The following is a 20,495-nucleotide window of genomic DNA, read 5'->3' as shown; positions in this document are numbered from 1 at the left end:
TATAAGAAAAGCAGGTGAGTGTAGCTTTAGCAATTTTGCTAACTTTAGTACTGAGGGGGATAACCTGCAAGTCTAAATTCAGCTGTTTTCTTTAAGCATAGACCCTCAAAAGCCTTGTCTGCAATTCCTGCCCTGGCCTGCAGTTCTCACGAAGACAACAGCAATCCTGACTTCATTGGGAGCCCTGCCAAGCTGAAAGCTTATAAGTAAGTTCTTTCTGCACTACTAAGGCTAGGTAAGATATTGTTTAGTAAAAGTCACATGAAGGAGAAAATACAAGTTCTTTTTTTTAATTTAGGAAGGCCTCAATGTAAGCATAGGTCACGTTCATTTTTTCTGAAAGGAAAAGTTCAAAGAAAAGAAACGCCTCGAAACATTCAATCATCCTTCAGCAGAGAGTGTGGTCTGTTAAACAAAACACAAATCGGGAGAACAAGGAAGAGACAAACATTGAAACTTCCGGAGAGAGACTGGATATGCAATTCACAGTTCAAGCAATAGGAGATAGAGTGACACGACGAGAAATAAGAACAGAAAGTGCATTGCAAAAAACAGATAAGGAAAATAAAGAAGCAAGTGTTAAAAAAAATAGACACAAGAAAATTGAAAAAATGTAGAGATAGAATAGGACCAGATAGAATGAAGCGGGAGATGAAAAAGAAGAGATAAGCAAAAAATGGGTCACACTAAGAAAGATCCTTGATATCATTACTATACAATGCATTAGAAGGGGATTATAGCAGACATTAGGACGCCAGATCTGAGTCATTCATTCACCCAGCATTTCTTGATCACCATCTATGCACTAGTTAGGCACCACACTGAGCTCTTATTCCTACTTCCACAGGAAGGTTTTTGGCATGATCAGATGAAAAGATAAGTGAGAAAATGCTTTGAAAATTAGAAAACTCCACAAACACATCATTACTGCTATTAACAATAACATGAAAAACAGACCTAGTCCCAGCTGAAGCCTTGGAAGCCATACTTAACCTACCACGGACCAGGAAGTAAATCTACCTCCTGATTGTTATCACCCAGGTCCACAACAGGAAAATGGCAAATCACATTAAGTTACACAAACATAATGGAATGCTAGTTAGCCATTAAAAATGACAATTATATGAATTCTTCTAATATTTGCCAACACGTGGAAATACATAAATTAGAAATGATATTTAAGAGAAATGAACAAAGAAATACATAGCTGTAGACTATAACCATAAAAAAGGCATGTACATATCCATTGAAAAAGATTAAAGTAAATGAGGAGTGATATAAATTATTAAAATTTAGTATGCATTAATGTTTTTCTTTAAAGTCTATTCACTTAATATAATAAGAACTCATAGCAATCTAAAACAGCTTCCTTAACATTTAAAACAGAGTAGCAAGTTCTTGCAACTTTTCCCAACAGTGCCTCTCCAAGCCATCTTATCATACCAGTCCCTGACAATCCATCTTTTTTTTTTTTTTTTCCTGTGAGGAAGATTAGCCCTGAGCTAACATCTGTTGCCAATCCTCCTCTTCTTTGCTGAGGAAGATTGGCCTTGGGCTAACATCCGTGCCCATCTTCCTCTACTTTATATGGGACGCCGCCACAGCATGGCTTGATAAGCGGTGCCTATGTCCGGGCCCGGGATTCGAACCTGCAAACCCCAGGCCACGGGAGCAAAGTGCGCGAACTTAACCACTATGCCAACAGGCTGGCCCCTGACAATCCACCTTTTAATCCACCAATTAAAACATCATTCTTGAGTGAGTCCCTATTGTTGTAATCAACTGTATTTGGCATCATAGAATACAACAAAATGGTTGAGTACGTGGATTCTGGAATCACACTCTCTAGGTTCAAATCTTGGCTCTTGTCATTTTGAGCAAGTTACTTAACTTTTTTGTGTTTCAGTTTCTTCATATATAAGATGGAGATCGCATTAATACCTACCTTGGCGGATCATCGTTAATACTACATGGCAAAATGCATTCAAAGCAATTAGCACGGTGCTTGTCACATAATAAGCCCTCAGAAGAGTCACCTATTATTAGACACCATGAAAAGATCACTCACAGGGAACATGAGCTAGTCCATGCCAAGTGCTAGGTAACTGGTAACAACAAGCAGCATACTAAGAATCACAATGTGGGAGACGCCAATGGGAAGCCGGTCCTAGAAGGGAAGGAATCTGAGCCAGGCTGTGCGGGAAGGATGGGTAGGATTTTGACGACCAACATAAGGTAGTAACTGCTGCACGCTTATGGTGTGTGCCTCTTTCCTTCCTTTCAGCTTATAGCCGCGGAAGCAGCTACAGCAAGATGTGGGGCTGTGCCGACCCACTGCCCCCACACGCAGAAGCTGCTGTAAAACAGAACTGGCTCTCACCTCCCTGGCTTCAAGTCACCGTGTCTGGTGGCAGAGCTGGTGCACTGGCTCGTACAGGGCTCCTTCCCAGCTCTTTAATTATGTTGAACTTGAACTGTTTTTTTCCTTACTCACTGTTGCAATCGTTATCAGCTTATTCCAAAACAAGGAATAATCTGTGCATTTTAATCTGTGCATTTCAACTTTTCACCACTTTTTTCAGGGCCCTCTTTCAGAAATAATGAAAATAAACAGGAAAAATCATGGAAGGGACTCAAAAGGTGTTTTTTTTAATGATTTGGAAGAAAACTAACGGGCTTTCTAATCAGTCAACAAACGGCTTCCCCCAGGTTCCGAGAGCAAACACTTCTCAGACCCAACACTGGGGGACAATTACTGATTGCTCTTCTATGCTGTTCAGCAGGCAACAGAGCGGCAAACCTGCGCATCCTCGGTGACCCCCTGCTTGCTCACAGAGAAAAGAAGGAAGAAAGCAGGGAGGGAGGGACAGAGGAACAGAAGGAAGTCCACAATCTGAGTACAGGCTGATTATTTCATTTTACCTTCAGGGAGTGCCAAAAATTGTCTAATATACTAACATCAGTTAGTGCAGGGCTTCCCAAAGATTGTTCTGCAAACCACTGGTTAGCTCTGTGAGAGGCTATAATCAATAAAAGGAGGGGTCTGCAATTAAATGTTTGGGAAATGATGTCCAGCCTCCCTCATCTCAGAGATTCACAATGCACATCTGCTTATTTAAGGTTCTGATAAATCCTGCAATAAAGGTGCTTAACTTTATTTAACAGAGAGTTTCCCAAATGTATTTAGCCAGGAGTCTTGTTTGCATGCAACACCTATTAACCATCGCTAAGAACTTGAGTAGCAGGGAATACAATACGAAGTGCTCAGAGCAATATTTATTGACTGACACGTCTTCTTTTGCTTCCGTTTCGGCACAGATTTACAAAGAAAACGAACCAGCATTTAAAAAATTTTTAATTTTTATTTTAATTTTAAACAAACAAATTTTGAATCCCCCAGAATTCTACCACTCTAACAAATCAGCTGTTTAAAATATTCCAGTCTTCCCCTCTACAGTATTACTCTCAGTATTATCTCCTTTTCCACATAAGAACTCAACAGTACAGCCATCTCATCGGGCATTCCACAAAGCCCAAGGCATTTTTTATGCATCTGCATTTGGATATTTCTCCCTCATGTTTCCTTTTTAATTCTCACCCCCTTCTAGGAAGAGGAGAAAGGTTTTAGCTGAGAAAGACAAATGGAGAAGGCACCCCAGGCTTTGGAATTTGGGGGGATAATGTTGTTGAGATGTGGGTAAAATATAAAGCAAAAAAAGAAAAATCTATGAAGAAAAAAGTGCTGGCTTTCCATAGCACTTAACCATGTCTGTGACAATCTTATCCACTCTTGCCTCTCACCCCAGTTCATTCATTTTTGTTGAAAACCTTCAGCCCTGGTTTAAATCTCACAAACTGTATATTTGCTTTGATAGACTTGGAGGAAAAAACCCCACACATATGACAGCTCCGTATGTGATAACACATGGAGGTTATTGGACCTGTTCCCAGGAGGTGTTCATTCTTGTCTGTGTGATAGATTAGATGTAATTTTCTTTCTTAAACAACTGAGTGCAATTAAGAGGTCTCTGATGATGATCTTAGGTACAGCTCAGATGGAGAATAAATCCTGTGAGTAAATTCTACCACCCTGCAAAGCTCACACACGGTAGAGGGAGCAGAGAGGGTCCCTCTCCAGGGCTTCACTGTGCTAGGACGTCCCAAGGACAATGAATATACATTCCACTGACAGCACGGTATGGAGTGGATTATCTTCTGCCTTGTCTCTCATCACAGGGCTCCTCCTAACACCTTCCTGAGTTTAGATAAAAGTCATTGAAATGTTCCATGAGGTTAACTCTGACCTGACTGAAGCAACACTTCAGTTAAAAAAAAAAAGTCCCAGGACTTTAGGTTCAGGGTAAAATAAAGACAGCAGATGAGCTCCTGGTGGCTACAGTAAGAAACCTATGTTCACTTAGACCTTAAGCCTCCTCCTGGACAGCTACCCCTGGATGTCCAACAGTCACCCCATATTCAACTTTTCCAAATTCAAACTCACTATCTTCCTATTCCCATTCCTCAAATTTACTTGACCAGAAACCTGGAAATCATCCCCAAAACTCCCTCTCCCTTAACCCCCAGGGCTCAGAGATTGCCAACTTCTGTTGCTTCTATTAGGTTGAACTATATGAAACTGCCATTATTTGACCGTTTGGGCCCACAAAACAGCAATATATATATATATGTATTTCACACGGGTCAAACTAATATGTAATCAGTACGTAGTGAAGCCATGCCCCCTTCTTTTCATCCCCTCAGCAATTTTCTCATTGAAGAGCTTCATCTCTCATCTGGATTCCTACAACTACCTCCTAAAGGTCTTTCTGCCCCCAGTCTTGTCTTCTTCTACACAATCTTCTGCAGATCTTTTTCTTCACAGAAATGCAACCATGACACTCCCCTCCTTAAAAACCTTCAAGAGATCCCCACAGCCTTGATGACAAAGTACGTTCTCCTTAAACAGAACGTCCAAAGGCCTTCATGACCTGGCCCTGCTTCTGTCTGCTTCAGGTCCCACCACTCCCACACTCAGGGCTGGCATTCTACTTAACTCTTCGTTGGTACCTGAATAGATAATATTCTTTGGCCCCATTTTCTGAAATGCTCTCCCCTCCAAATCTCCAAACCCCTCTACTTCTTATTCATCTTTCAAAATCATCTTAGTTATGACATGCTACAGAAAGCTTTCACTACCCACTCCACACACACACACACGCACGCATGCACACACACACACACACACACCCTTCACTGTGGGTTGGGGTCCTATCCCATAGGGTCCTATCCTCATCCCAGATGAGCCTATCCCATAGGCTCATCTGATATCCATGGCAATATCATATTCAACACAGATCCCCTTCCTTCACTTCACTGTATGTTTCTTGAACACAAGCACAATATCTCATTCATCTGGGCATCCCCAGAGCCTAGCACAGTGCCTGGCATGGGGCGTGTACTTAATAAATGTTTGATGAAGCTGTAAATGAATGAATGCACTACAGTGCTTCAGAGGGAGGTGGGAGGTGTTTGAAAAGGGCATATATTTATTGAAAAAGCAACCTTTGGAGTCAGTGCACTTCTCTGAAAGATCAAGAATTGAAATTACTGGTAAAATTTTTCTGTAACAAATACTGATACACCAGTGTCTATTCAACAAAGGATTTCCAAGCAGCAGACAATGGCTACCCTATTTAAAATCTTTACTTAATATACCTCATTCCCAGGACAGCCAAGGTTTGTCCCTTCCAACTTATTTTAGTGGGACCTGCTCTTCTTGGGCTGGGGATTTCCAGAGTCATTTAGCCTAGTCCCATGATTATTCTAACGGTCCCCTATTAGACTTAAAAAATTAATGCAACTCCTAATAACCTAATTTACTATCAAAGAGGGCTCTGCACATTGTAGAGAACAGAACTCATTAAAAGTTAAATTTTCCAGTCTCCATATATAAACATTTATTTTTAAAATATGCCCCAGCATAAAATTTTCAGGGTCTACATACAGAATAGATTGGAAATAGAAAAGCCATCATGAAGCTCCAAACTTCTAACCCCTCTCTCTGACTACAGTCTCCCCTTCCCCCCAACCCATCCTCCATACAGCTTGCAGATTTCCTGCCTATTACACACCCTTAGTCAAGTCACAGCTCTCTCAAAAACTCTCAGGACCCTATTGCCCACAAGATTCAGTCCAAACTTACTGGCCTAGAACTTTGGGTTCTCTATATTCTGGTTCCAGCTTAAATTTTCCACCTGTTTCATCTAATCTTCCTTAATACAAACCATGTTAGCCAAGTTGGACTACTCACTGTGGTGAACAGCTGTGACAGCCCCACATGTCCTACTCTCTGGTCCTGTCACCGGATAGACCATGCCTGGAAAGCCTGTATGACTCCCTCTGTCCAGCTGAATCCTAGCTGTTCTTCAGGAAGAATTTTAGGTTCCCCCTCCTCCATAACACTTTCCATATTTTTTGAAGGCCTGCAACTCATACTGCCCGCTGGTGTTATTATCCATAAATTGCTTTGTAGTATTTGTTAACTGCACTTGTGTCTTTGGTTCACCCCCTTAAGTAGCCTGGAAGATCTCTGCGTCCCCTCAAACAATAGCTCAGCACCTTGTGACCAATGGGGTCTCAGAAAATATCCACTAATGTGCTTTAACCATGTCAGGAACCTCTTAGTTCTCATGGTAGCTGCTCCTTCATATCCTAAAGTAAGAATCAGTAGCTGAATTCAAGCTTACAAACTATAATAACAGCCAGCCCCTGCCATCCCCAGGTTCCTCTTCAAGGGCAGGCACTAACGCCTCCCATTTGCCCACTTCCCAAGTCAGTCCTGACTACAACTGGTAGTACTGGCAACAGGCTCACACCCTACAGCTGGTGGGGTATCTCATTAATCTCAAGCCTGGACTCTCTGAGCTTCTACTTTTCATTGCCCCTAAAATGTCTACAGTCTTTATAATTGGGTTTTGCCATGAATCTCAGCATTTTTTGGCTGCAGCCCTGCTCTTGACAGTTCAGTCTTCCTAGGGTATAGACCTTGGGCCTCAATGTCTAGTCTTTAGCTAAGGTCACACACAGAAAGGAATGGATTACCCAGGACCATGGCACCACTAGCCACACTTGGGGGACTGTCATTGACTTGCTGTGCCCCCACCCACCAAAGTGGACAATAGAGATATCAAATGTTGTCCCAGACTGAATGTGCCCACTCAAACTATGATCTAGACAACTGGCCACACCCCTCCCTGCCCAGGGACCAGCCCTACAGCCAGGTCAGCATGCATCCAGCCAGATCCTAGCTTTCTCACCTTTCCCCCCTGCCCAGTGGAATCCCAGAATACAACCTGGTCAAGCCCTGCAGGGCTGTGACAACTGCAGGCAAATCTCTTCAAATTTCTCCTACAATTTGGAGAGGCAGGTCAAGAAATGTGTAAGAACCCACTGATCTGTAAATTCCCCTCTCCAGACTGTTGAGGGTAGGGTCATTGTCTTATTCATCTTTCTTTCTTTCTTTTTTTTTGGTATTCTGAGCATCTGACCATTAGTAGACACTCAAAGATATTTGCTATATGAATGGATGGATGAACACAAACACTAGAAGTCTCCTTCATCATTATCCAAATTCCAGGGTACTTTCCTAATTTATTTGTTGTTGAGATCTGAGTTCTAAATGAGGAGGAAAAATCCCATCCCCTGAGACAACTGATTTACTCGTAGGCTAACCTCCCTAAATTTTTGTGCCTGGGGCTGATGGCAAAGGTTCCCCCCACTAAGAGGCAGGAGATAATGTAGGCAAAAGGGAGAGAGTCTTCAGAGTGATTGTTTTGAAGAAACATTTTGCTATCTTAAGTTGAAGTGCACCATATGCATATAAGGTCCTATTATCCTCACTTCGATCTTCATTAATATGAGGTTCTAAGTTTTTTCAGGTATTGCAAGAGTATTATTAGAAGATTCCATTTGAATCCACAAACATTTACTAAATATCTGATAGGAAGCAGTGAAGTGAGTTCCCACATATGAGACAAATGTCTCCTGAAAAAGAGCTCTTAATCTGACGACAAAGCACAAGTACAAGAGCCTTCTCAAGCCTGGTATGAAGAACCCCAGCCTTTGGCCAGTGATACCTGAGACTGTGGAGGTCTCACTCACCAGCACAGTACCCCACAAGGTTGAGGAACTGCTCTTCTTTACAGCTGGTCCTGCAGTTCCCACCAGTGAGAGTGACATGAGGGTGACAGGAGATGCAGTCAGATTCGGATGGGCCATGGCACTGCCTGCAGGTCGGGTGGCATTCTAGGGGGAAAAAAAGAACCAGGATTGGAATTATCAACTCGGCATGTAAGTATACGACGTATTTAATGCACTCCACACATTACATTAAGAGCAGACCTCAAACACTAATCATCTTTTGCAGATTCCTGAGTAAACCTGGCATACTCTTTGGCCTAACCCAAGAGACTGCATTTCTGGTGTCAATGTAAATACCGTTCAAGAACATGGAGTCTAGAATCATAAAAATTAGAGTAATTGGCAGCACGTTGCAGAGGGCCAGCAGGACCATCCCCATCTACGTAAATAAGGAATTTCAGGTCAAAGTCACAAAGCAGAAAAGTGAGTGGTAGTCCCACTCCCTAAAATAACATGATTCAAAAAGCCAGACAGGGGAAGAGGGAGACATTTTGCTACTCAGAAATTCCTGGCAGGCAAAGGGGGAACCATACACAGCAAATGACACCAAAACTTCTTGCTAGAGTCAGCTGCCAGCCTTGCTCTCCCTTCAGGCCACAACTTGGATGCCTGTTTTAGTGGTGATACTTAATTAAAATACAAAAAACAGAAAAAGTTCTCTTTCTGGAGGTTGTCTTGAGCTGGGTTTGAAGTTCAATTCCTCAGACAGAATTATGTCAAAGCTGTGTTTTCCGCAGAAAAACTACCAAATTAACAAGAGGTACTACACTGAAAAAAACAAGTGAGTCACAGGAGGTGTAGGCAGTAAAGATAAGAATGGCAAGGAAGAAAGAAAGGTTGCAGCTGCAGCCACATTTGTGCGCCAAGGCGGGTGGCAGGAGCAAGCGCATGGAAGGGGATTTAAGGATTGCTCTGCCAAGGATGAGGAGGGCTAAGCGTGTCTGATTCCAAGAGTAGAGGAGGTGAGGGGCTGGAGCTGCGTAAAGCTTGCTGGAACTGATGACAAAGAATTCCCTTCTGGCACGAGCTGGTGGAAAGCTAAGGCACAGATTTCGAGTAAAGTTGACTGTTTCTCACTTCTTCTGGCGAGAGGCCAAGAGAAGATAAGGAGCTATTAAAAAAATAAAAAGCAAGCAAGCAAGAAAATGAATTGCTGATTAGAAGGTTGGCATTAACGATCGCCCCTACTACATTCCTGAGGCTCTTAACTTTGAAAACGCCCGTCCGAAAGATACTAGCGTTCTCAGGATGATTTCCACCTCCCCGTTTTTCCTCCCTGCCAGAACATTTCCAGTGACCTGGCTGCCCTGCTGCTTGTGGTACCATCCATCTGCTGGCTTCAAGCGGGCAGAGGCATAGACAGAGAAGAGTTAGAGCTACTCAGACTTGGCTCCCCCTCAACAATTTCACACTCACGAAAACCAACTGGGCTCGGGTGAAAGCACGTAAGGACAGACCACAGTTTTCAAGGACAACCCCAGGGACAAAGAAACCAGGAACACTCCCCACTGCGCTTGATAGAGTGTTTAAAGTAAAGCAACCCACGGGGGGCCTAGAGAGATTAAAAAGGTGCTTGGAAAAAGAAAACTCTGGAAGAAATATAATATTGATCTTCAGTCATCTAAATTTGTGTTCACATTACATTTCCTCTTTGGAGTTTGAGGCTAAATGTACCTAACAAGTATGAATTTATTTTAAAAATATTTTATAAATTTACTACATGTTTTCTCACTCCAGAAATACACATCATACAATTTTATAATAATGCTTTTTTTCCTATAAACCTGGCCTCAACAGTCTATTTTTAGAAATAAAATACTAACCATGATAGAATGTGTTTTGTCTTTTTTTCTGTAGATAGAAGAAAACACAGTGCTACAATAAGGTGCTTAAATTTTAATATTTTGTCGATTCCAGCAAAACCCTGCACTAATCTCAACTAGCAATTTCTAGAATCTCTGTCACTGAAATATAAAGGTGCTCTTAAAAACATGTTGGACTGACATGTCAAAGGAGAAAATAAACACCTCTCTCTCCTTTTGCTCTGTTAGCTGTAGCCAGGAGAAGTGAGGCTGAGAACTGCAGAGTTCACACCCAGCGCCTGACCCTAAACAAATGCATTAGAACCCATAGTAGCTTGTCACCATGATGACCACCATCAAATCCACCCCTCGCTGTATGCATAGGGTAAAGCTGATTCTAATTTTCACTTCATCCATGCCTCCTTATTGGAAGAACAGAATTTCGCTTGTTTCCCTCACTCTACACCTTTTAAGACAAGGATTTACAGCCCAACCCTAGACCCTTGGTATGACAAGGTTTCTAATTATAGTGTCTGGCTGCATTATGAAGACAAAAGATGCACATAGAAAATATGCCCCAGCATGTTACATACTCACCTGTACAACTGCCTTCCTGGTTAAAGTATCCATCTGGGCAGTGGGAGAGGCATCGCCCATCCAACAGCACATGGTAAGGCCAGCAGGCTGTGCAGTTATGGGGGCTCTTCCCTGCACACCCAAAACAAGACTGGTGGCAAGCTGGGAGAAAGATAAAGCAGAGGAGACAATCAGGAAAGCCACCACATGACAAGTACAGTAGTTCTGTCTCTCTTGCTAACATTCCTGGTTTGGAATATGTTCTGCACATTCACTTAGTTTTCCCAAGGACACATCTCACAAACTTCTTTCTAAAGGCCATGTCCTGCAAAGCAAGCATCTGTGGAACCCAGATTAAGTAAGGCACAAATGCCACAAAAGAGAAATAACCAGGTGCAGAGTCACACATTTCTTTCTTCCCAAGTTCCCATTCTTAGACAATGTCAAGTAAAGAACAGGAAACCATAAAACAGGTTTTCTTCCCTCAGGATAGCTCCTGCACCATCACTAGACAATGGGCTGCTGACCAGGTTCATCAAATTAAAGAGAAAGGTGATGGAAGGTTTATGTATTGATTTCACAAAGGTTTATACAATGCCTACTCTCTGATGGAGACTGGATATACACGGGTGAGAAGAATTGTCTAACATTTTGAGCTGCTCAAACTAGCTGCATCAATAGACACACGAGCAAGTAACTGGAACACAGTGTATGGGAGACGAGTATAGCAGAGAGAATGAGAGCATCACATCGCAACTCTACGTGACCTTGACTAAGTTATGTAATTTCTCAAGGCTCCTACTTCCTCATGTATAAAATGAGAGTATAAACTGTACATACTGCATGGGGTGTCGTGGACACTAATTGGGTTGATGTATGTAAAGTTCTTAGGATAGTGGTGAACACACAGTAAGGGCTTAATAAATCTTAGCTATAATTATTACCATTAAGTGGTATGTTACAGTACCCACAGGTGTAAAAAGAAACATGGACACAAAGAGAAAGAAAACATCTCTGCTTGCCTACACCAGACCTTTAAGGATAAAGGGGATATTTGCATCATTTCCCAAAGGTGGCCAGGGTATTAATCATGTCTTTTTATTGTCTGTATTTCTGATGCTTTGACGTCTGAGGCCTTGGTGATCCTGGAGAGACTACCCCTCCCAGGACTAGCAAATTCCTAGAGATAATATACAGTTAATGACTAGCCTGTGAGCATCCGTTTCATAGGCAAACTAACCAGCCCATAGCCCATACACCCATCACCTTCTCTATAGGACACTCACACTCAGGACCACTATCTCCCTACCTTAATCACTCCAGGGCCAGGTACCAGACAACAAGGGATAGCACCTACACCCCAAAGTCCAATTTGAAATTGTTCAAACTAGCGAATCCTAAGCCTTCTTAGCCTGCCTCACTTGTTCTTTCCCACAGAAACCACAATAAAGGCTCTTGTCCCCATTTTCCCCTTGCTCCCTCTGCCTCCTGACCCACCCTGGTGCTTCCTCATGTGGCCCTGCATGGCATGACATGCCCCTTCCTCTTGGCAACTGTAAGTAACAAACTATCTTTTCAATGGCAATTGTCTCCTGATCTGTCACCTGAATAATATAAAACCTACATTCTGAAACAGTCAGTCATTCACTTCCAATCATTCATTCATTTGTTATTAAGCCTCAGGTAGGTCTAGGTGCTGGGGATATAATGGTGAGGAAGACAAAGCCCTGGTTCTTACCCAGGTGGATGACAATATGCATTTCAGGCCACCTTCTGTCCAATGGACAAGACCCACCAATTGCAGAGACACCACTCTGAGTCTCCTCTTTGCCTCCTCTGTCCCGTCTAAGAAACACCCAGAAGACTTACAGACCAGCAGCTTGGAAGAACCAAATGTGATTTTACACCATCGAGGTCTCCATTCCACCAACCCTCAATGAAAATGTAACATACTCTCTTTGATATATGTGGGGCTGATATAAGCCAGAATATCCTGGCACAACAGTACTGATTGTTAAAGTATTAAACTACTTCCACATAGGCTGGTATATGGCTGCTGTCCTAAGCCTTCTAGTGCTCCCCTGCTGCCTTGGCCTCAACCTGGTACCCTGGCTCATCCATAACTCAGCATCTAAGAGTTTAAAACTTGCACCAGGAGGCCTCCAAGACCCTGCTCATGACCTAAGGCCAGAGCCCATTCTGATTGGGCAGAACCTTTGCTTTACTGGTTGATAAATATTTTGATTATTATCCCTGTAAACACTGTAGAGCTTCATACCTATTCAACAGTATTTATTACTCTATGAAAAACAGAGATAGAGCCCCAATTTTAAAAATAATTTACTTTTTGTTTTTTAGATTGCCTTGTTAATAGTTCTATTAGCACAAGTCACAGTCAGGAATTTTCTCCCAAGTATTTCCAGAATCACTGAGAAAATATTTCCTCTTTAAAAAACAAAGCAGAATAGGTTAACTGATGTTTAAGCAAATACTATAAAAGGAGGGTCAATTATTTAAGACATATTTAACACAAAATGAAACAGCACGTAATGGCAAGTCAGGTGGAAATATTTCAAAAACCAGCTAAATTATATTGTCAACACAAAACTTCCCGAGATGATCTGGGGAAGCACCTATAAGCAACACAATATTTTCTACACATTTAAATATAACTATGATAATACCACTATGTTCATATTAGACTCTACAAGATTGCAAAAACCCCTAGCTCTTCCTGTTATATCTTCCTAATAAATAAGAAATCAAAGCATATCATTGTGGAGCTGAAAACTGGGGAAAGATGAGCTAATGCATTATGAGCACACAACATATTTTATTTCTTTCCATTTGGTCACAAAGTCGATGTGATAACTGGGTTAAATGTGAATAAAGGTTATTATTGAATTATATAAAACAGGAAAGCAAAGAGAACAAACGAATTAAAAGGTTGATGGGCCAAGAATTCCAGGACAAAGTCCCTTTGCCACCCCCTAGATTTCAGAAATAAGCCTCACTGAACATCACCATGGCAGACTTCAGAACTGCCTTCATTGGAAATGTTTAAGAACCAAGTAGACAATGAGCTAGTTAGTTGCTGTGTGGCACAGAGAGAAAAGGATGTGCTGGGTGGCCATCCTCTCTAAGTGTCTTTTTCTCTCTAATGCTCTATTTCTGTAAGTACAGGCATTTGCATCTGCATCTTGAAAAGAATCTTATGAAACTTCAATTCTGTACTGGGTTTGGAAATGTCTACACTATTTCAGTGATTTTATGAGGCTCTATTGTTCTATGGAAGCTGATTTCATAGCAGGAGTTCTGGTTTGAAGTCTAAGATCCTTCAAGGAAGACTAATTCCATTACAGGGCATATATGGAAGAGATTTGAAAGAAGTTCTATGAATAATTTCTCCACGACTACATTTTTAGAGAGTGGCTTTCCAGAGTATGTTTCTGAAGAAGCGTAACTGAGCTGTTTAAGCACTAAAAGTGTCCTTAGATGGCTGTAAAGTCCAGTCGACCTGATTCCAGTAAAATTTTACCTAAAACAATTAAAACATATCGATTTTTGTTCATTCTGGTTTTTCTTTAAATTTCAGACAACTAACACTACTACTTTTCTTTTCTTTTTAATGATATAAAAAGTGGCCCTGCATCCCTACTTTGATATCATATAAAACATCCTTTTATGTCAAAATTTTTAAGGTAGTCTTCTCTTGAATTATGATTCAAATATCAAAATCCTCTAAGATATACAGGAGGAGTGCTGTGATAAGGGATGAAAACTGAAATGAGTGAGATCAAATAAAATCAATCTCTCCCTTTCCCTCATCCTCATTTTCCTTCTTCTCTTTCTTTTCCCTTTTTTAATGAACATGATTTAACCTACTCCCCCCGCCCCCAACACACACACTAGATTGGGAACACTTCAAGAGTAAAAATCACATCTTTTTCCATCTCTGTGATTGGCATGGCATAAGTTCTGAATAAGTGAATTTCCGCTGACTGAATGGGTGGGTAGGTAGGCGGTGGGTGGGTGGATAGGTGGACAGAGACACTGACAGCACCTCCTCTAGTTCTCCTATCTCTTTGATCATTTCTTCTCAGCCTTTCTCTGTTTATGTCACAAATATTGGAGCTTCCCAAAATTGCACCCTCGGCCCTTTCTCTTCTCGCTTGTGGGCAAACTTGTCATAGTTTTAATAACGACTTCCATGCAGGTGAGTCCTATATTTTTTTGCACAGCTCTGACATTTACTCTGAACTCCAATCACATAAACCTAACTGCTTAGGGGATATCTCTATTTGGTATTTCATCAGATCTCATACTCCTCATTTACAAAATACTACTCAACATTCACTTCCAAGCCCAGCCCATATCTACTCAATGTAAATTAAGGCATCATGTTCCTTCTGTCCAAAACTGTACTCATTATCCACTCCCAGCCCCACATCCTACTCCCTCCCAGGTCTTTCTTTTGTATTCCTTGTCTCACTTAGTAGCCCCACTACTCACCAAGTCACTCATGCTGAAAACCTTAGACTTCTACTTTTCCATCAATACAATACATCCAAGATATATTGATTTTTACTTCTTAAATCTCTGTCAAATCTATCCCAAGTGAACCATCCCCATGGCCCCTCAGTCCAGACTATCAACATTACTTATGCTGTGGATTAGTGTAGCAGCTTCCTAACCAGCTCCACTCTGTTTCTCCCCATTTACCTGCCACACAACCAACAGATAGATCTTTATAAAATGCAGTTGACCAAATTATTCCCCTACTTAAAATCTTTTAATGGCTCTCCCATACCAATAGTGTTAACTCTTAAACTCCTCAGCACAGCACATGAGGCACTTCAGGACATGACTCACTCCCATGTCTCCAGTATCATTCCCCGCAAGTCACCTCTTTGGTGCAGGAATACCAAATACATTGTACATCTCCAAATATGCCATGCCTTTGCATTTGCTGTTTCCTTGGCCTAGAATGCCCTTTACCACCTTCTTCCCTGGTGAACTCCCATTAATCCTTCAACAGCCTGATGATGGAAAGTTTTCCCTCCATGAATCTTCCCTCAGACCCTCTCCCCCAGACAAAGTCAGTCTCCTTTGTGTACTTTCTGTACCTTGTGCCTGCTGCCCTTCGGGCATGTATCACGTTCTTTTAATTACTTGTTCAGATGTCAGTCTTCCTGACTTGATCATGCTCTCCTTAAGACATAGTCTATAGCTTTTTCATTTTTCTATCCCAAAGCCTAGCACACCCATGCTATAAAAGCAAGCAGGAGAAAGTGAGGAAGATTTAACATTACCAGAAGGCATGCATTTGTGTAGCTTATGTCAGCACTCTAGGGACTACATTAAAGAGTGTTGCTTAATATAGATGCCATGTATTTTATTCAATTAATGCAAAGGAATCCCAATTTCATAAATAGTAACATACTCTTATGCTGAGCAGACAGACTCCTGCCCATTTATTTCTTTAATTAAAACTCTGCCTTAAAGCCTTTGGTGAATCTTAGCAATAACTAAATAGATCAAAATACTCACATATACTTTATTTCTTCCCATTCACCTAAAGCAAGTTAATTAATTGACCAAAATAATTGGTGAATTATTGGTGAAATACATATATGTTTTTATTTTTTTTTAAAAAAAAGGTATTTGGTCCAAGATGGCCACATAGGCTCCTGAACTCACTTCCTCCCAAGAACATATCAGATCTACAGCTACACATGGAACAATCCTCACTGAATGAAATCCAGAAACTAGCTAAGCGACTCCTAGACATCAGGAGAACGAGAGAAAACCCCCATTGAAACGTATAGGAAAGGCTGAGACACTCTTGCCATAAACTCCACCCCCAGAATAGCAACATACAATGGTAGGTGGGGGGGAATGGGGACTCACAACTCCCAGCTTCTCCTTGAGGAGTGAAGGGTTTGGACCAACATCTAGCACCCCAGCTTTTAAGACTTCCACCTGAGGGATGGGGTCCCCAAAACTCTAGCTCTGAAAGTCAACAGGGCTTGTGTCCACGAGACCCATAAGACTATAGCTAATGAAGAAACAGTTCCTAACTGGCTCGCCAGGACTTGTGGCGGTTATTCCCCCAGGGTTCAGTGCAGAGGCAGCAGTCTGAAAGCCTATCTCTCAGTCTTTCCCTGAAAGAGACATATTTGCAAATCTTAAAAGCCTGAGGATCAGCCTTCTAATTTAACACACACATAAGCATCGACTGCCTGGGATCCTCTTCGGAGACCTGGGAGGCTGGCAGACACCATATCTGTGCTCTACCTCTGCCCTGCTCCAGGTCACTGGTGTCTCCCTGGAAAGAGCTGTGCACATGTCTGATGCCCCAGTGTTTGCAGCTGCCGCCCAGAGGACACAGCCCTTGATAGCCTGGTTCTGGTGGCCAGCAGGCTTGAGTTTGTGGGTTCAACAGGACTGTAGCAAACAGAGAAACAGTTCTGGAGGGCTGGAGGGCTATCCCTCCAGGGCTCAGTGCAGAGGGAGCAGACAGAAATGTCCAGCTCCCAGTCTTTCTCTGAAAGAAGTCTCCTTGCATACTTAAAAAGCTACTGCCTGAGGGTCCAGCTTCCAATCAGCCTGCATCTAAGTGCTCAATGAGACCCTCCCCTTTAGGACACAGACAGGTCTTGGCACACCCTCAACTACCGGGAGCCACTAAGAACAAAGAAAGTGGCTTGGATAATCACAAGGTTTGAGAGAAAACCAAGAGCTAGGGCCAGATGAATAAGTTTCAGAAAACAGACTGGTGGTTGCCAGAGGTGGGGGGTGAGAGAGGGGCAAAATGAAGGTAGTCAAAAGGTACAAACTTCGAGTTACAAGATAAATAAGTCCTTATACAGCATGGTGGCTATGGTTAACAATACTGTATTGCATATTTGAAAGCTACTAAGAGAATAGATCTTAAAAGTTTTCATCACAAGAAAAATAATTGTAACTATGTGAAGTGATGGATGTTAACTAAACTTACTGTGGTGATCATTTCACTATATATATATATCAAATCATTATGTTGCACACCTTAAACTAATACAATGGTATATGTCAATTATATCTCAATAAAACTGGAAAAAAATTTAAAAAATTGATAGCAAACTTGTATTGATTTTGTGTAATTTTGCCCTGTGCAGTAAGACCCAGCCTAAGGAGGCAATGGTATCTTCAAGACTGAAAAAGAAGGCTTGGAAACATTTAGTTGCTTAAATTTCCCTGATGTTTATCTGACCAAAGCTCCATGATTATTCTAAGTATAAAGAAAACTAGTAACATGCTGATGCAGGAATGGGGCCACTGGGGTGTTTATTACTTACCTCTGCATTCTATTTTAAAGCACAGGGTTTCTACTGACATACTACATTAGAAGATGTGTAAGTAAAATTCACTACTGTAGAACACAGTTCATTTTTATTTTTATTTTATTTATTTTTTTTTTTAAAGATTTTATTTATTCAGTTTTTCCCCCCAAAGCCCCAGTAGATAGTTGTACGTCATAGGTTCACATCCTTCTAGTTGCTGTACGTGGGACTCGGCCTCGCGTTGGACGGAGAAGTGGTGCCTCGGGGCGCTCCCGGGATCCGAACCCGGGCCGCCAGCATCAGAGCGCGCGCACTTAACCGCTAAGCCACAGGGCCGGCCCCACAGTTCCTTTTTAAAATGAAGCTTGTAATTTCCTCAAAATTATATCACCTTGAACCCTCTTGCTGAACTACGTGAGAATTTAAAGAATGCATTATTAATTTGCCATGGAATCAGGGCAATTACATGGCTAGTGTAATCATCCTGAGCAGGTTGATACTGTGTCCCGTCACCACCGTCAAACTGTTGACGTGGTGAATGAGCTGCATCATTCATTGAGGTGGCCCGGCCTGAAATTAAATTGTCAAGCTCTAGTGTGAAATGAAGAACAAGGGATCTGGACTTGGAAAGAAAGAAATGTTTCCTGAGCAACTGTCCTATATTAGAGCCCAGGATCCCCCATTGCTAAATTATTTTTTAGTTGGTCCCTTCTAAGCCTCACTTTATTCATTTATAAAATGGGAGTAAATGTAAACACACAGGATCTCCAATAAAATTCTTGGTTATAAGGAATTTATAAACTATAAAGTGATAATATATATGTGTGTGTGTATAAATAACTATAAGAATCTATGCCAAAATATTAAAAGAGGTTTTCTCAAGATAGAAGGCTTATAGGTAGGATTTACAGATAAAATAAAGGACACCTACTTAAATTTGAATTTCAGATAAACAATGAATAATATTTTAGAATATCTCAGGCAATATTTGGGACATACTTATACTAAAAAACTCATTTTTTATTTGCTGAATATTTTTATTTCCTAGTCCTGTATTTTTACTTGCTAAGTCTGGGTAACCTAGTAACAGATGTTTTTGTTTTCTTTTTTTTCCTACCTGTATTTTTTAAAGTTTCTGTAACATGTATAATGCACACAAGGAGAAGAAATAAAAATTGGTATTTTTTTTAAAAAACTGCTTTAGTTAGAAAGAAGTACCACAATGATAAAGTGATATGCTTATCCTTCTTTAATTAGAGGCTTTGCTTACCCAAACTATGATCCGTGGACCAGGAGCATCAGCCTCACCTGGGAGCATGTGAGAACTGCAGACCCCATCCCAGACCTACTAAATCTGAAACTGCATTTTAACAAGATTCCCAGGAGATTCTTATGAGACGCGCTGATCTAGTGAGACCTCAACTAAAAGCTAAGTCTTCAAAATAGTTGAATCCTTTAAAAGAAAAAATCTCCACAACAAGAGTGGAAGGAGAATCGGAGGCTGAATTATGCAATCTGACCTGATCCTGGGAACATCAACAGGAGAAAGGAGAGGTCTCCCCGTGACAAGGGCTCCAGGTCCTTCGTCCTGTCCATCTACCCTGGGCTGCCGTGTACACAGGGCTGCACAGTCACTAAATACTCCAGGAGGCACCAGTCAGATAAATTACCATGAGAATGGTGCCCCTGAGTGATGCAGCATAGCGACCCCTACCCAGCTCCACCTAATCTAGACACAGGAACTCACAGAGGCATGGAAAACTAGTGGGGGAAGACAAAAGCTATGGATGGTTTTTTGATGCTGTTTTGGAGGGCTTGGGTTTTTATTAATTTGTAATTTGTTTTGTTTTATTTGGGCAAGGGTGTTGATGAGTGTTTCTTGTGTTTTGTTGTCTTTTTTTTTTTTTTAGAAACCTGAATTTGTCGATGCTAGTGAACAATCAGTTAACCAGGTGAGATCAACTCTAGATAAAACCATTAAAATCCTTCTTTTAGCTAATCCTAAATGTTAATATTCAATAAACATGCTCAGTTTTGGTCAACTACTGAAAATGTCTCCAAATATCTTATAATTAGTAACAGACTCTTTTGTACCAGCAACTCTAGCCACACTTTAGAAACAGAAGCCATGTGAAAAAGAAGCGTAGTGTTAAAGCTCCATCTTATCAAGTATCCAAGTTCATTTCTGAGAATGAGCCAAATACACAGGACAAACACGGGGGTGGCTGTTGCCATCTCGCCAGAGCACTTTGCTTTGAAGCCCACCTCAGCCCACCCCTCCTTCTCCCTCATTACCCTGCTGTGGATTCCCTGCACAGACCACTGGCCAAGTGCGAACTGTGGGTTTTCTTGCTGCTGATGTTATTCATTTATTTATTTATTACCTGTTTCTCTCACTAGAATATAAATTCCATGAGAGCAGGAATTTCGGCTGATTCATTCACATGTACCCCCAGTGCCTAGACAATGCCTGGCACCTGGGTAACATTCAATACACATTTGCAGAAGGAATGAATAAACACAGGCTGTCCTACTAATAAACAATGTTCTCTTTGGTCACTGTTTGCTAATTTTGTTTTTTCATCCTTTACTC

At 41.5% G+C, this 20,495-nt stretch overlaps 1 protein-coding gene across 7 annotated transcripts in view; it reads right to left on the bottom strand.

Annotated features, from left to right (window-relative positions):
• The window catches only part of FRAS1 (Fraser extracellular matrix complex subunit 1), a 425,899-nt gene that overhangs the window by 172,779 nt on the left and 232,625 nt on the right, over positions 1–20,495 (bottom strand). For all 7 annotated transcript variants that reach the window (XM_087434473.1, XM_087434474.1, XM_014787828.2 and 4 more), the window contains 2 exons: positions 10,599–10,739; positions 8,161–8,304 (listed from right to left, as the gene is read on the bottom strand). In XM_087434473.1, the coding sequence (XP_087290599.1) occupies positions 8,161–8,304; positions 10,599–10,739 (285 nt within the window). The remainder of the gene's footprint in view (positions 1–8,160; positions 8,305–10,598; positions 10,740–20,495) is intronic.

Source organism: Ceratotherium simum, chromosome 8 (genome assembly GCF_057802395.1).
Source record: "Ceratotherium simum simum isolate JZ-2026a chromosome 8, ASM5780239v1, whole genome shotgun sequence".
NCBI lineage: Eukaryota > Metazoa > Chordata > Mammalia > Perissodactyla > Rhinocerotidae > Ceratotherium > Ceratotherium simum.
The sequence above is the reverse complement of the archived record's forward strand: the minus strand, read 5'-3'. Positions and strand labels throughout refer to the sequence as shown.